The sequence below is a fragment of the Carlito syrichta genome, unplaced genomic scaffold (genome assembly GCF_000164805.1).
Source record: "Carlito syrichta isolate Samal-C Ts95f unplaced genomic scaffold, Tarsius_syrichta-2.0.1 Scaffold146042, whole genome shotgun sequence".
Lineage (NCBI taxonomy): Eukaryota > Metazoa > Chordata > Mammalia > Primates > Tarsiidae > Carlito > Carlito syrichta.
Window position 1 is genome coordinate 451,227 of NW_007090138.1, and position 17,960 is coordinate 469,186.

The 17,960-nt window shown below is 41.7% G+C and overlaps 1 protein-coding gene across 1 annotated transcript in view; it reads right to left on the bottom strand.

Moving 5' to 3' along the window:
- Positions 1 to 17,960, bottom strand: part of LOC103251815 (connector enhancer of kinase suppressor of ras 3) — a 352,217-nt gene that overhangs the window by 254,035 nt on the left and 80,222 nt on the right. Inside the window, exons 5-9 of the mRNA XM_021708754.1 lie at positions 13,568 to 13,609; positions 11,712 to 11,831; positions 8,745 to 8,804; positions 3,922 to 3,990; positions 3,486 to 3,632 (exon numbers count right to left, since the gene is read on the bottom strand). Coding sequence (XP_021564429.1) covers positions 3,486 to 3,632; positions 3,922 to 3,990; positions 8,745 to 8,804; positions 11,712 to 11,831; positions 13,568 to 13,609 — 438 coding nt within the window. The remainder of the gene's footprint in view (positions 1 to 3,485; positions 3,633 to 3,921; positions 3,991 to 8,744; positions 8,805 to 11,711; positions 11,832 to 13,567; positions 13,610 to 17,960) is intronic.

Here is a 17,960-nt window from a genome sequence, read left to right on the forward strand (position 1 = left end):
CTGTAGTGCAGTGGCATGATCATGGCTCACTGCAGCTTCAAACTCCTGGGCTTAAGCGATCCTGTAACCTCAGCCTCCCAAGTAGCTGAGACCACAGGTGTGTGTGCCAACATGACCAGCTATTTTTTTTTTTTTGTAGAGATGAGGTCTCACTATGTTGCTGAGGTTGGTCTCTAATTCCTGGGCTCAAGCAATCTTCCCACCTCAGCCTTCTAAAGTGCTGGAATTACAGCTGTGAGCCACCATGCTCGACTGTAGTTTAATTTTCATTATGCAATCATTATCAAAGAATCTGTTTTTGAAAAATTTGTGTGAACTTTCAATCTTATTTTTTCTACAGTCTAACAATGACAGCAATGATAAATCTTTTGTGGTTGGTAAAGGAACAGCAAGGGAATCTTAGAGTCAAGGCATGTAAATGTTGGGTAACGGCCAGTGAGATTGTGCTAGGCCTTGGGCAGACATAAAAAAGTTACCTCTAAACTCTGCCTAGCCTGGGCTGTGATGAAAAATATCCCTGAAGCGAGACTGTGAACTGAGGATTAGAAGGACTGAACAGCCAGTGTGAGGGAGCCAGAAGTGACCACCAGGAGAATCACAGAGTGACAGCTCATTTTCAGCTAAGAGACTGAGTCACAGAGAGATAGGGACTTAACCCCCCCATACCTGAGACTTCAGCTACTAATGCACAGTCTGTCCATTCTACTCCATATGTAACCAATTCACATCGTAATATGTCAACCTTGGACCACATCTGAAAACATGAGGCCAGGATCCAGTCTTTCAAGTAAGCTGAAGTATCCCCTCAGAATAGAAACTCCCTGGAAATTCAAACCCTGAGGATTACTTTCACATCAATCACCCTCAATGACCAGGACTGTGGTGTACCCACAGAATGATGGACACCTTTTCATGGCAGGATGACACTCGTGATGCTGAAAGCATTCAAGAGCTCCCTTCTGGGAACAGAGAGCCCCCGGGTATACAGGGCACTGAAGAAGAAACCTCAGAGAAAGACCCAGGGCGGGGCCTAAGCAAGACCACAGAGTATTTGTCTTCCAGAGTTTACATTCAAAAAATATCCTGGAGATATCGCAAGAACCCCTGGAAGTAAGCCGTAAAACAGTCTCTGACTTTGATGGTGATGATCTCCCCATGTCATGAGCAAAACAAAGTGTGTCTCTCTCACCATCGCCTCTTCCCCAAACTGCACGGTTAGTGGACCTTGGCAGGAAAGTAAGCAACCCCAGTGAAAGTGGAAGAGTGTCCCTTTTTAAATGAATTTCCAGAAATCAAGAGACTAACACTAGCCTGCCCTTTTTTTGTTGTTGTTTTGGGTTTTTTTGTAGGTTTTTTGAGTCAGAGTCTCACTCTGTCACCCAGGCTGAAGTGCAGTGTTACAATCACCACTCACCTCAGTCTCGACCTCCTGGGCTCAGGTGATCCTTCCACCTCAGCCTCTCAAGTAGTTGGGATTAAAGGTGCACACTACCCTGCCTGGCTCGTTCTTCATATTTTTTGTAGAGATGAGGTCTTGCCATGTTTCCCAGGTCAGTCTCAAACCCAGGGGCTCAGGCAATCCTCTCACCTCTGCCTCCCAAAGGGCTGGGATTATAGGTATAAGCCACCAAGCCCAGCCAAGTCAGTTTGTCTTTATCACCATAGACCGTCAATTCCTTTATTATTTTTTATTTTTAGTTTTTTAGAGACAGAGTCTTGCTCTGTTGTCCAGACTAGAGTGCAGTAGCCTCTAATCATGGCAGCCTCAAATTCCTGAGCTCAAGTAACCCTAGATGATAGGTGTGTGCTATCACTCTCGGCTAATTTTTTAAATTTTGTGTGAGACGAGGCCTCACCATGTTGCCCAGGCTGGTCTCAAACTCCTGGTCTCAAGCGATCCTCCCACTTTAATCCTCCCAAAGTGCTAGGATTATAGGGTGAGCCACTGTGCCTGGCCTAGACTGACAATTTTAAATATAATGTCTAAGCAATCACATGATATATCTCTCTACTAGGTGAACTGTTCCCACCACCCCCATCCTGCCTTGGTAATAAAGCACCACTAAAGACTCAACCCCATGTAGTCTCTCTCAGATTAGTGAACAAGCTGAATACAGTAATATAAGTACAAGGTGGGACCAAAACATAACTGAAATTATTTTTGGGGACCCTTGTAGTACAGGCTTCCCCTACTAGATAAGTGTTCAAGGAATCCATCAGCACCAGCATACTAACTAGTGTTGTTGTGAGAGGCTGCGTTCAGCTTCAGTGCGTTTTTTAAAGAGATTCTTTCAATGCATGTGCTTGTTTCATGATGTGTGATTCACGAGCGCACCTGCCGGCCCTGCACTGAGTGTTCAGCAGTTTTGGACCAAAAATGGCATGGCCCTCATGCCCCACTCTCCCTATTCACCTGATCTCACTGACTCCCAGTAACTATTTTTGTTTCCCGAGATGAAAAAAGTCCTCAAAGGGAAACATTTTGCCGATGTGGAAGAGGTGAAACAAAAACAGCATCAAAATTGACAAGTTCAAAAATTGTTCAAAAATTTGAGCAGTGGATAAAGCATCCCTATAGACATACTGCATCAAACAGAGAGTATCTGAAGGTGACTGAAGTTTAAACATGTAAGAATAAATACACAATTTCTTATAAATAGATTCTGGGTTTTGGGGGGCTCCGCCCTTTTTTTGAGTTGGAGTCTCACTCTGCCACCCAGGCTGGAGTGCAGTGGCACACTCACGGCCGCCACCACAGGCTCGACCTGCTGGGCTCAGGTGATCCTTCTGCCTCAGCCTTCCAAGTAGCTAGAACTTCAGGCACACGCCACCACACCTGGTTAATTTTTTTATTGATTGTAGAGATGAGGTCTCGCCAAGTTGACTAGCTGGTATTGAACCTGTGGCCTCAGGCAATCCTCTCACCTCAGCCTCCCAAAGTGCTGGGATTATAGGTGTGAGCCACCACGCCTGGCTGGGGCCCTCCCTTGTATGTATTTGAAATGAGAAAGGAAAAGGACTAGAATAAACTTTTTGCAATAATGGAAATATCTATATCCACAATGTCCTATACGGCAGCCACCAGCCATACATGAATATTCAGCATCTGAATGTGGTTAGTGATGAACTTTCAATTTAATTATTTTAATAGTCATATATGGTTGGTTGCTACTACACTGTTCTATGTAGCTCTAGAATTTATATGTTCACATAAGCAGGATTAGAGGTCTGTGTTATATACAAGCAAACTCCTGAAACCAGTCCCTTTTAATTTTGGCGGGGGCAGAGATGAGGTCTTACTATGTTGCCCAGGCTGGTCTTAAATTCCTAGGCTCAAGCTCCTACCTCAGCCTCTCAAAGTGCTGAGATTAAGCCCCCATGCCAGGCCTACCTTCATATTTTAGTTGTTTTTTTTTTTAAACAAACCAGACACTGGCCTGTGTTCATGTGTGATGCTAGTTGAGGGTTTACAGTGAGTAAGATACCTGCACGAGCGGTGGCTTCCAGCGGAGGTTTTTCAGGGGAGCAGGAGTGAAGTTGAAAGACCCGGTAGGGCGTTTCTTAAGCAGTAACACGACTCCTGTGGGATTCTCTCTCAATTTCTTCACTAGATTTTTTAGTTGCCACCCCACCTTCAAAGAAAGAAAATGAAGAAGGAGGACTTGCTCATGAATAATGAAAAAACAAGTTTACAAATTTATGTCAAGGAAGTCAAAGTTGGGAGGAAACAGAAACCAATAGGCAGACACGGATATTATGTTCAGGCAAGCACTATGCAAGATAGTGGGAAACAGGATATGAACTGCACATTTTTAAAAACTTAAAATGGATTTCATTTTATTAAACTTTCTATTCAATTTAAATAAAGCATTTAGTTAAAAGTTCTAAAGGGGGAAATTCAGTCTCAATAAACAAACTCACCACAGTTTGTCGATTAACTTGAATGACTTCGTCACCTGCATGAATCTTCTGAGATCTGTCTGCAGGAGACTGCACAGAAATAAAATAAAATTTTAAAAAACCTGTCTTAATTTTTAAACCCATTACTTTCTGTTCCTACTACTTCTTTCCTTCTTCTGTAGACAGCTAGCAACGGAAACAAAATGTTCTCAGGAACAATACAACAATGTACCTTTAGTCCCCTGAGACTACATAGCATATGGGACCTAATGTGAACACTGTGTCATCCATTTTCCTAGTGTCTGTTACAACCAATCATCTCTCAGTTAGAACAGCCAGGCTCATCTAATTTATCAGGGAGAGTCTGAACACACCATCAAATTAGCTGATAAAAGCTATCTAAAAAACACCTAACACATATCCCTATCAAAATTAATCTTGTAAAAGCTGATCAACAGTTGAACATGTAATTAATCAAAATTAATCTTGTAAAAGCTGGTCAACGATTGAAACCTGTGAAAGGCACAGGTAACTGACAGTTATTTTTTAAAGATCATCTTTGTTACTCTGTCATCCTATTTCCTTATTAAAACTATATCTTATTTTCATTCCATCTTTTTTTACATTCTATTGCAATTTTATTCAAATAGAAAGTTGGTGTCAACAGAAATTTCTTTAAATAACTTATTTTTCATTTTCAGATTAAATTTCTAAAAAATGAGTTTTCAGTATCAAAACAAAGTTCAAGGCCAGGCACATGCCTGTAATCCCAGCACTTTGGGAGGCTGAGGTGAGAGGATTGCCTGAGCCCAGGGATTCAAAATCAGCCTGGCAGCATGGCGATAACTCGTCACAATAAATCAAAAATTAGCTGTGTGTGGTGGCATGTGTCTGCAGTCCCGGCTACTTGGAAGACTGAGGTGGAAGGATCACCTGAGCCCAGCAGGTCGAGGTTACAGTGGCTGTGAATATGCCACTTACTCCAGCCTGGGCGACAGTGAGATTCTGACTCCAAACACACACACACACAAAGTTTGAACTTTGCTTCCTCCAAATAGTACCTTGCTATTAATTTACAACCACAACTAAATATACATATAAAGGATATAATCTATTTGTCAACTATTTTGCTCAGAGTACTCTTGTTCATATAGGCAACCTAGAAATTCTTAATGTTTAAGATATCTCATATGACCAAGAAAAGAAGAAAGGAGAAACTCCTGATGGTCCATATTCTAATCAAACATTATCTAGACCAGAGTATTTAATTTTATAACTTAAAAAACTGGCTGAATCTTGAAACAACTTACAACTAACCAAAAATCAGCACCTTTGCACCTGAGGAGAGGAACCGCACCAAACCCAGGACACACTTGCCGAATTTTCCCACTCAACTGTTGTGATAGGCTCATCAAGAAATTAGCAAGCAGCATTACACTGCAGAAACATTCCCTCATCTAGGCCCACTGCAAGGCACAGGTAACTGACAGTTATTTTTAAAAATATTTAACCCGCCAGCAGTACTTACCTGAGAGACAAGGATATCACAGAGAGATGGCCCACCTTGAGTCTCTTAAGTCACTTTTTAAAGATGCATTTGTTTATTTATTTAATTTATTAATTTTTTTTAGTTGGAGTCTCACTCCATCACCCAGGCTGGAGGGCAGTGGCATGCTCATGGCCACCCCAGCGTTGACCTGCTGGCCTCCAGCGATCCTTCCACCTCAGCCTTCCAAGTGGCCGGAACTACAGGCACGTACTATCATACCCAGCAAATTTTTATTAATAGTAGAGACAAGGCTCACCAAGTTGCCCAGGCTGGTATCAAACCCACAGACTCAGGCAATTCACTCTCCTCGGCCTCCCAAAGTGCTGGAATTATAGACTGAACCACCAAGCCCGGCCTAAAAGATGAATTTATCTATGCTCCTTTTTGCCCCTGTGTTTCAGATACTTTACACATAGTGACAGACCTACTTTGGTCATTTTGATCCTAATAAGTACAGTCTAGTTCATCTTCCTGGACGAGGTATTCATTTAAGATAAGCTTCACTTTACCAAAGATGGTCCCCAGGCCACAAAGTCCTTGTCTACAGATGTTCAATCTTAAACAATAAGCACCAGTGTCCTTTACTGACTTTCCTTCCTGGGGATCCTCATGCATTCATCTCTCAGATGTCCTACCAAGTGATTAAGAGCTGTGCTTGGCAGAACACTGGTAAAGAGAGACCTAGGGCCCAACGTCCTCCCCAGGGCAGTGGCTTCTGCCTATCTTTGCCATGAGTCGCACTCCTGAAAGATGATGCTTGTGCTGGTTTGCTGCAGAAGGGTGATGACCTGGAGAAGAATGCACCATTCTTCATAGGCTAATCTAACTCCCAACCTAATCACGAGGGTGAAGGATGGGAATACGGATGAGGTCGTATCAAGACTCCTGTCAAGGTCTCAAACAACATTAAAAAAAAAAGATATCAGAGAGAGAATCACCAGACATTGTCAGTCTGTCCTTCAATCTCAAGTAACCTTCAAAAAAAACCTTCAGAAAAAAATAGACTGAAGACCTGAGAATGACCTGCTGGCTATTGCTTCTGTGTGGAGTCCAAGATAGAATGACATAGAGTCAATTCAGGCAAAGCAACGGGTGACCTGCAGCAGCCATTGCCATCCCCACACGAGGCTTCCGTAAGAACACCAACACTGAAGTTACAGAGACCTTAAGTAACAGCCAAAAAGCTGACCTGGAACTGGCATTTTCTACTGATTGTTAAGTATAAAATTTCTAACATGAAGTATAAAATATTCCCAATTAAGTCTTGAGAAGTAGGCTCTTACCTCAACCTCCCAGGTATTTAGAATACCTGGCCTAGCATCATTAGATTTAGACATAGCCTAGAGCAGTCCAGGTACTCCAAAAACGCAAGTGGAATGACTGAAGGTACAAGTGACATTTTCAAGTCAATTACCATATAGAATAAGACGAGCTTTCTTTTTTGGTAACCGTCGCTCTCTGAGATGATTTCCATACCGTCCTATGTGGGAGCACGAGGCTGAACCACATCGAGGCAAACCCGGAATCTGTCAGCCAGTGCTATGATTCCGGCAAGAATTCAGGGAATGTGTCATGAATGACATTTGACATCTCATTTGAGTCTAAAGTAGCTTTGTTTAGTTCTCATTCCACTCTCATCTTATTGCTTAAAAAGGTAGGGGGAGGGGCATCAAAGGAAAGAAACTCCATGTCTTTTGGTAACCAGACCACGCTGGTCTGGTTAAGCCAAACAAGGTCATCACCAAATTACTAGAGTGCAAGACTCCAACTCTTTAAAAACTAAAATGACAATCCCCATTAAAAAAAAAAAAGCCATCTAACTCCCAAACAACGTACTGAGTGGTACAAGGACAAAGAAAGACTCATATGCTATAATTTCTTTCTTCTTTTTTTTGAGCCAGGGTCTCACTCCCATACTCAAGCTGGAGTGCAGTGGTACAACCACAGCTCACCACAGCCTTGACCTCTTGGGCTCAGGGATCCTTCCACCTTAGTCTCACAAGTAGCTGAGACTGCAGATGCACACCACCATGCCCAGCTTATTTTTTGGACTTTTTGTAGAGACGAGGTCTTACTATGTTGCCTAGGCTGGTCTCAAACTCCTGCATTCAAGTAATCCTCTTGCCTTGGCCTCCCAAAGGGCTGGAATTACAGACGTGAGCCACTGTACCCAGCCTTATATGTTGCATTTTGTGACTTTTTTCTTTAGTACTGTTCCCCAAATCCAAAAAGCAGAGCTTCCTATGTTGTTTCTGCCTAGGAGAGTGACATGGGATAAAAATTCCGAGTGATTCCCAGGGTTTTCTCACTGTAGCTCAACACAAACTGCTTAAAAACACCACCATCTTCTACCCCTTTGTCTGCCAGAACCACACAGTGCATTTATAATTCATTCACTGCCTTAAGCCATGTCATTTTCTTACTACAAATATCAAGTGCTTATCACAAACCCTCAAAGATCATCTCATTTTCTTTTCTCAAAAGGTCTAGCAGCTGAAGCTCAAAATTAGACACATGTCTCCACCAAACAAATTAGAAAAAGTAGCTACCAAAATTTCCTGTACTTTTGGGAAATATTTCCTCCTGCCTTAGTTGATTAACTAGATTAATTCTCCAGTCATATGCTTCTTTGAGACAGACCCAGGGATGCTATTAAAACATTTTTAGTTTCATATCAATGCCATTCCAAAGCCAGCCATAAGAAAGCATCCAATAGCTCTAATTTTTACAAATTAGTATGTTGGGGGGGGGGGAGGCTGAAGAGCAATCTTACGTGTAGTAGAATTTCTTGAAGGAAATAAACAGTCTATGAAAGTTCCTCACAGACCTGTTTACTCTATTCAAGGGATGGCAGGTGTAGGGAAGAATTAAATTTCCATATCATGCCAAATATTACCAAAAACAACCTTAAAAACATGTGCAAAAATCCCAAAACATATAAAAATTCTATTAAACAAAAAAAATTTGACACATACGGCCACAAACCTCAGTTCTTATAAGAGGGATTCTCAACAACTAAGGGATCTTCGTTTCTGGATTTATGGCTCAACACTTTCAGGGTGCAAAAGGAATAGTGAACTCAAGGGTGGGGTGGAAACTAGGCAAGGTGTATAAGCAAGAGCAATAAAGGACAATTTAAATAATAAATTGACCACAGCTGGTGACAAACCATATTCTATCAACAGAAATACACAAAACAGACTCCCACGCCCTCACTACATATAACAAAACAGTATGCCCACGTTTAAAATTTGTTTAAACATACAACTTTTACATGTAATGGATATATACTTACATTTTCTGTGGTTCCAGTAATCACGTGCAATCCATCATAAGTTGATTTGATGTACATGCCCTGGAGTGAGTCACAAATACATGATCTCATTACTCCACCACCATTTAGAGATACAGTCGTGGGTGAGACTTAAAACTTACACAATGCTAAAGACAGTCCCTTCAGAACAATGCTCATTTTTAAGCCTCCTGAAACAAGACCCAGAGGATGGTGAAGAGAAACTGAACAAATCAGCATAGGAGTGAAAGAAATCAAATCAGAGATCTCTTTGATATATAACCTGAGTACCAGGCTTAAACAACTGTGCCACAACCCTGACGATGGAGGAGTTTTCTGGGACCTCTGGAATAAGCGAGGCACTTCAAACAAAAACTGCACTTTCTTACCGTCTCTTTGACTAGGGACACAGTATATTCATTTAAATTTGGTCTCAGCAGCAATTGCAGGGTGACTTATTCGATTCACTAACAGCCCAGACCAGGATGCACAAACACAGATTGCTAAATAACACAACAGAACTAGCAAATTAGTCACAGGCACACTACAATTTAAGGGAAGCATAAGGATGAATATTCTCCCACGGAACAGGTCTGAGAGGCAAAACTCAGAGGTGAATGCTGTATCATTGAGGAAATATTTCTGCAGATGGACACTATCTACAAAACTTTTTATTTTTATTGTAATTTTAAAAAATTGGTTTCGAGTCAGGGCCTCACTCTGTCACCCAGGCTGCAGTGCAGTGGCACAATCACAACTCACTGCAGCCTTGACCTCCTAAGCTCAGGCAATCCTTCTGTTTCAGCCTCCCAAGAAGCTGACACTACAGGCACATACCACCACCATGCCCGGCTAATTGTTTTGTTGTTGTTGTTTTTAAGAGACAGGGTCTCATTATGTTGCACAGGTTGATCTCTAACTCCTGGGCTCACACGATCCTCTCTCCTTGGCCTCCCAAAGTACTGGGATTATAAGCATGAGCCACCATGCCCAGCAAAACTCTTTATTAAGCTGTTATAAGATGAGAAAGAGAGCAAAAAAGTAGCTATCACCCTGGTATCCATGTAGTAATAATGTGCATCTTCCTCAGAAATCATGTGGAACTTGTCCTGCTCAGCAACCTACACAACTCTGTGATGAGAAGCTCATTAAATATTAACGCCTTCAGGGTCCTCTCCACTCCCTTCATGCCCTGACACCTTCCCTCACAGATCACAACATCAGTTTCTCCCCTATGTACGGTACTCCCCTTGTATAATTTTGTATAATTTTGCCATCTGAAACGACAACTCCATTTCTGCCCTCTCCTCCAATACTTGACTATAAACCCACCTCCAAGAAGTTCACCCCATTTAAACTTCATGTGTTATAATCTGTCATTTACTCTGAAGCTTAGCAGCGTCAGTATGCACATTTCTGTTAGGAATGTGGGCTTGTCCATATTTGGTTGACTTTTGTTTTCCTATCTAAGAGCAGAGACTTCCTTAACATCTCCCCACAGCTCCCGACACCCTCCTCCCCCTCCTCTTCCTTCCCCTTCTTCTCCTCCCTCTCCTCTTCCTTTTCCTTCTCTTTCTCCTCCATGCCAGCAATAGGAGCTGCAGCCACCACGAATGCACATGTATTATGCACTCCACACCTGGCACCTGGCACTCATAATCTGATTTAATACTTTCAACAGCCCCATAAGTAAACTGACATGTAAAAAGGTTAAATCCCTTGAGAGCTGGGATTTAAACCCAACTCTCTCTGACTCAAAGCCTCTACACTAATTAATGGGCCTCACAGTTTCTTCCTTTAAATTTCAGCAAATTAATCCCATAGGATGCATGCGAAGTACTAGATCACCTGTATGTAGTCTCAGGGTTTGTTATTATACAGCTTGTACGTGGCTTATGAAATACTTTGAAATTTTTCTTAAGAATTATTGCCTCCAATCAGCCTGTTCTCACATTCATCCTAAGTGCTAATAGACATTTAGGTGCAGATGTTACTGATTTTGTACCCAGAGACCACCTTTCCTTTGTGTAAGTTTTTGTTAGTAGTAGTGTTTTTGTTTTGTTTTGTTTTGTTTTTTTGAGGTGAGGTCTCACTTTGTCATCTAGGTTGGAGTGCAATGGCACAACCACAGCTCACCATAGCCTTGACTCCTGGGCTCAAGCAATCCTTCTGTCTTGGTCTCCTGAGTACCTGGGACTACAGGTGCACACCACCAGGCCCAGCTAATTATTTTATTTTATTTTTGTTGTTGTTGTGGAGAAGAAGTCTTGCCATGTTGCCTAAGCTCGTCTCGAACCCCTGTCCTCAAGCAATCCTCCTATTTCAACTTCCCAAAGTGCTGGGATTATAGGCATAAGCCACTGCACCTGGTCTGTGCACGTGTTTTGTACCTCCTTGCACTGCTAAGTCCAAAAATTAAAATTGCTAAGGCAATTCCTTCAAGATAAGAGTATATAGTTTTGGCTAAGCACAGTGGCTCAAGTCTGTAATTCCAGCACTTTGGGAGGCCGAAGTGAGGGGATTGCCTGGGCCCACAGGTCCATGAACAGCCTGGGCAACTTGGCAAGACTTCACCTCTACAATAAATAAAAAAACTGGCTGGGTGTGGTAGCGCGCACCTGTAGTTCCAGCTACTTGGAAGGCTGAGGTGGAAGGATCGTCTGAGCCCAGCAGGTCAATGCTGGGGTGGCCATGAGCGTGCCACTGCACTCCAGCCTGGGCGACAGAGACTTCAACTTAAAAAAAAAAGAGTATATAGTTTTAAAATTGTATTTTTTAAAATACTTTGAAGATAGAAAACATACCAACAACATTCAAAAGAGTAAATTCCTAACAACATAATGGAAGGTACGCATTTAATTCTACTTTTCAGAATTATAGTGAAAGCAATACGGAATTAAAAACAAAACAACTTTAGTAAATGGACAGTGTGTGTTATTTGAAAATAAACCCTGTGTTATTAGAACCTACCAGACCCTCCCCAGGTTTAATGTTGGGAAGGTGAACTTCCTCCAGGCATGCACACTGGCTCATAACGGGGTCCGTAGTGGAGCGGATGGTTTTGTCGCAGATGCCATTTAAAACCTTGACCTAGAACAGGAGAGGCAGATAGCAAAGTTCAATCATCAACCACATGTATTTCAAGTTGATTTCTAAAGAAATGCACTTCACCCAAAATTTTGAGTCCTGGTCAGCAATCACTTTGATCACTCCGCTCAATGAACATGTGGCATTTGGGCTCCATATTTACAATCCGTGAGAACAGTGCCACTATTTCAGCTTTGTGTAAAAAGCTTTATTTATTTTTTGGTCAGAGTCTCACTGTCACCCAGATTGGAGTGCAGTGGCACAGATCACAGACTGCCACAGCCTCAACCTCCTGGGCTCAGGTGATCCTTCAGCCTCAGCCTCGTGATAGCTGGGACTATGGGTACCTGCCACCACATCCAGCTAATTTTTCTATTTTTTGTGGAGATGAGGTCTTGCTATGGTTCCTAGGCTGGTCTTAAACTCCTAGACTCAAGCGATCCTTTCATCTCACCCTCCCAAAGTGCTGGGATTACAAGGCATGAGCCACCATCACCGCACCCAGCCCTCACTGTTGTGTTAATCAGAAATTCCCTTATTACAGATGATGCTGGACACCTTTTCATGTGCTTATTTGCCATTTGTATGTCTTCTTTGGTGAGGTGTCTGTCAGATGCCTTTTCTGATTTTTAATTGGGCTGTCTATTCTATTATTATTGAGTTTAGGGTTTCTTTGTATATTTTGCATTAGAGTGATTTATCTGATATGTTTTTGAAGTATTTTCTCCCTGGATGTGGCTTGTCTCTTCATTCTCTGAACAGTGCATTTCACAGAGCAGAGTTTTTAGTTGTCAAATTTTAAATTTTTCTTTCACGGATTGTACTTTTGTTGTTCTATGTAAAGACTCATCGTCAAACCCAAGGTCACCTATATTTTCTCTCATGTTATCTTCCAGAAGGCTTATAGTTTTGCATTTTATATTTAGGTCTCTGATCTTTTTAGTGATCACTCACATTCTCTGAATGTCAAACACTGACAAGGTAAAACTCAACAGACACAATGTGAAGATCCTTATTAAAGGGTCTCCACATAGAAGTCACAGTGGTTACATTTGGCATTTCCCCAATCAGATTCATCTAACCTTTCAAGATTAACAACCAAAGAAACCAGGAAATTCCAGAGAGTGATTTTTCTTTCCAAGTGGGAGAATCCAAGAAGTGACACTTTTTATATTCCCCCAATTTGTTTAAGCCTCCCTATTTATGGAAAATATATTTATAGCAGTTTCATTGCTAAATTCCTCAACTTCAGTAGAAGCAAGGTCTTATCAAAAGAGCGCAGGCTGGCTAATGTCAAAAGGAGGAAGTGAGGATGAATAGTTACAAAATGCTCTTTAAACAGCTACAGCACATGCCCCCTTCGTTGTACGGCTTTTGCCAAGAACTTCTATTTAATCAAAATGGTCCTAAAGAGAAATTTGTATAACAGTGTAACTCTGACCAGCAGGTTCGCTAGAAATTTATGTATCATTGTACCCTGACAAAAAGGTTCAGAAGAAAAACAAAACAAAACAGAGACCCTAATATAGCTCTCATCTAAGCATTTTCACAGTAGTCAGTCTTGTTAAATAACTTTTATACTTTCCCTTTCCCCTAAATTAATAGACTCATATTCCAAAAGCCAATATTTCAAAGTCTCTCCTGAAGTAATCATTCACAGTGCATTTGCTTTAATTAACATAATTCCCATGGCCTTTGGTAAAGAAATATAGCAACAACTTTTCTGAACATGTACTTACCACAGTTAGAACTTTATCTTCCATTTCCACTACAAGGCAATCCTGAAAAAGGAGGAAGAAGAAAATGGAAACTAAATACAAGAGCTAAAAACTTTCGAAAACTGCTGGCTTAGCTTTCTAGATGTTTCCTGGAGCCCAAGATGATCCCTGACATGCCCCTCATCCCTCAGCCTGCCTTGTCCTGCAAGACCTGAACAGAAGACAGAGGATGGAGTGGGAATAGAGCTGACTGACCTCTGTCCCTTCCCAAGGCCCTGATCTCCCCGACCAAGGAGCTTCTCATTTGAGGAAACTATTTGACAATTTATTTAATCTAAAAACCTACAAAAACCACTGAACCAAGATCCACCTACTATCCAGACTGTTCAGAGAGTAGAAGTCAAGTCCAAGTCAAGAAACCTGACAATGGCTTCCATGGCTTCCAACGTGATCCCAGGGGCAGCTTGCAGAGGAGTCACAGTCCTTCCCGTTGGCCCTGCCTACAAGAATAGCTTTCAAATAAGAGCTTGAGTCAACTAAGCCACAAAAGTTTATTTTAAGCACCACTGAGATTAAATCAGATATTTCGGTCCTTGATAGATGAAAAGGGTTCAACAAAACATTCATTAACATACTGCCAAAAAAGTGGTCTTGAGGTATGCTATTGATGACATTAAATAAAGAGCTGGAATGCAAAGCATTATTTACTCAGCTTAAGAACAAAAGAGGCGGAACACTGTATGAACTGGGTTAGCTGATTATAGCAATTTCCATTGTCCTGTCTGAAAGCTGCCAAAGTGAAACTGCCAATGTGAAACTTCCACAGTTAACCTTCTAGAACTCATCTGCAGTATAGGGTTCCAGTGTACGCCTCTGGGTACATGTAGAAAAAAATCGAGACAACTCATTTCTGTAGAGTGTATTCAGCATCATTGACTATAATTCAAAACTGAGACAATCTTAAAGAGAATGCTAATTATCTTATGTACATGAAGAATATTAATTCATCAACTGTCTCAGAATTGTCAGGCGAAGATTTTTCACTTAAATTAGAAGCTCATGTTCAGGTCATTGTTTTACTATTTCTAGTAAGGGGATGGACTTTCATTGTCTTAATTTTTTTTTTTTTTTTTTTGAGTTGGAGTCTCACTCTGTCACCCAGGCTGGAGTGCAGTGACACACTCTTGACCATCACAGCCTCAACCTGCTGGGCTCAGATGATCCTTCTGCCTCAGCCTTCCAAATAGCTGGAAGTACAGGCACACACACCATGCCTGGCTACTTTTTTTGATTTATTGTAGAGATGAGGTCTCACCAAGTTGACCATGCTGGTCTCAGACTCATGGGCTGAGGCAATCCTCTCACCTCGGCCTCCCAAAGTGCTGGGATTATAGGTGTGAGCCACCGTGCTCGGCTGTCTTCTTAAATTTTTAAAATGTTTTCTCTAGTAGACAAAAATGTAGGGAACAATAATAGTTACACTACTGCTTGCCCACATGCTACTGACTCTCAGAAAAAGAGAAGTCACATAGGGAGAAAACACACTTTTTTTCAGTGACATGATCACCACTCACTATAGCCTTGACCTCTTATGCTGAGGCAATCCTACTGCCTCAGCCTCCCGAGTAAATGTGACTATAGACATGCACCACCATGCACAGCTAATTTTTAAAATTTTTTTGTAGAGACAAAAATCTCACTGTATTGTCCAGGCTAGTCTCAAACTCCTGGCCTCAAGCGATCCCCCACCTTGGCCTCCCAGAGTGCTGGGATTACAAGCATGAGCCACCATGCCCAGCCAAGAAAACATTTAAAAAATAAACTTAGAAATATATTTTTACATGTGTGAGTCTGATATAAATTCAAACTAGAGAAGCAACTTCTGTAAATATGAATTATAGCTCACATTTTCATTCCACCTCTACCTTATCCATGGAACTAAACAATCAACTACCATTATGGTTCATCCCCTATTCATACTGTCTGACAGAATTGTCAAATAAATATCAACTTCAGAAAAACAATAAATGTATGTGGTCTTATGCTAGAAAATTAATAATTTGTGTTATGATCATTTGATACAAATCTCAAAATGACACAAACACCGTCATCCCAAGGAGATCATCACCCAGAGTCAGAGAGCTCCTCTCAATAAGCCAGGGCCCAAGATCAAGGTGATGGTGCAACTTCATGGTTCCTGATACTTGATTCTTTTGACAGATCCAAGAAGCCACCAAGAAAATGGGTTCCCTCTGGTGATAGCTGAGCCAACGAGCACGAGCAGCTCTCCTGTCTCCCAATTGTTCCATCATTCTAGTCAGCGTGTGACAGGGCTCGCTTTTAGCTTCTGCCACGGTGAACATGGGTTCCCACACCCATTCCTACCAAGAGGAAGCAGCTGTAGGCGTGACCTCACATTGTTTGGCATGAAGGCAATGGGATGGAAAAATCAGTACTGAAACCAAGTCACCACTTCATGTGCCAGACAATGAGCTGAACTTCCTTCTAGCCTCATCTGACCAGCAGAGACCCAGCCTGGGCAGCTATCCACAATGCCTCTGATGGAATGGTCTTCCCTATCCTTGCCTCTCCTTTTAAGTCTACCTTTTTAGGAAATGAGCAGCCTTGGGCAGTGTTTAACCTGTCTGTGCCTCTGTTTCTTTCTCTGTAAAGTGGGGTGATATTGACTACTATCTTGGAGAACTGCTGAGAATTCAATGTAATGACACGTTAAGGATGGAGTGCACATTCAAGACACAATTAGCACTCACTAATGGCTTTTTCCTCTTCTGCTTCCATAGGCTGTTTGCTCTCCATTCAGTTTTCTTGGGCCCAAATATTGCCCACTTTCCTATTTATTTTCTTTTTCTTTCTATTTTGTTTATTTTAATTTTATTTTACTTTATTTTAATATTTATTTATTTATTTTAGTTGGAGTTTCACTGTGTCGCACAGGCTAGAGTGCAGTGGTACATTCACAGCCACTCCAGTGTCGACCCACTGTGCTCCAGTGATTCTTCCGCCTCAGTCTTCCAAGTAGCCGGAACCACAAGCACGCACTACCACGCCCAGTTAATTTTTAATTTATTGTAGAGACGAGGTCTCTCCAAGTTGCCTGGGCCGATCTTATTTATTTTTTTAAAGAAAGAGTCTTGCTATACTACCCAAGTTGGTTTCACACTCCTGGACTCAAGAGATACTCCTGCCTCAACCTCCCAAGTAGCTGGGACTACAGGTGTACACCACTGTGCCCAGCCTTATTTCCCTATTTCTTTCCAGACTGGAAGTCAGCACCTGCCACTGCCATTTCTTATCTCTTGCTCTCACTAATTCAGTTTTCATGGCATCACAACATGAGGAGACAAGGGTAGAAATCTAGATCACAATCTCTCCCCAATTTGGTTTCCTTCATCTCAAACTCTAGCCTCAAAAGTGAACAGGAAGATCCATCCTTGTACTTGGTGCGGAACTATATCTAAAGCATTCTTTTTACTTTTTTATTTATTTTTTATTTTTTGAGTTGGAGTCTCACTCTGTCACCCAGACAGGAGTGCAGTGGCTGCTTCCGGCCACCGCAGCCTCGACCTGTTGGGCTCCGGCGGTCCTTCCGCCTCAGCCTTCCGAGTAGCCGGAATTATAGGCATGCGCTACCACGTCTGGTTGATTTTTTTATTTATTGTAGAGATGAGGTCTCGCTGCTCAGGCGGGTCTCGAACCCGCGGGCTCAGGCAATTCACTCACCTCAGCCTTCCAAAGGTATGGGATTCCAGGCTGAGCCACCGAGCCTGGCTATAAAGCATTCTTTTTTAAAAATGTGCAGTTTCCTTGCAGGGAAAAAATGAACAACAATATTTATCCTTCAAGTTGGGAAGGCTTATAAATTATTACTAGGGAGAAGGAAGCAGGGAAAATGACAATAAAAAGAAGGGGGAAATGGGACTATGCAGAAGAGAGAAAGGAGAAAAAGGAACAAGCAAACGTCTCTCTTCAGACAGGGACACAAAGAACAAACAGCTCAAGAACATGTTCTTTGTTACTGGAAAGAAAGAGAGAAAACTTTTATTCCTTCAATTTCCACTTAAAATGAATAAATGGCAGACAAGTTTCTTCCCAAAGTGTCAACAGATCTGTAAAGAAGCTGTAAGAGAGCATGAAGTCCTCTGGCACATTCTGTCTTGTCACTATCATTGAAACACACATTCAACTCGTTCATGAAGTTTGTTAATTCTAATTTGCATGTATGTGTGTACACACGTATGCAAACATCACTATTTGCCAAAGTACCTATGTTCTTCCACTACTCCCGCTACAGAAAACAAATGCTTATCAAGAGCTAAACATTTCTTTCAATCTAAGTTCAAAAAATTGTATCCCCATGTAGATTTACACATCAGTGTTAATACTTAAGAATTGT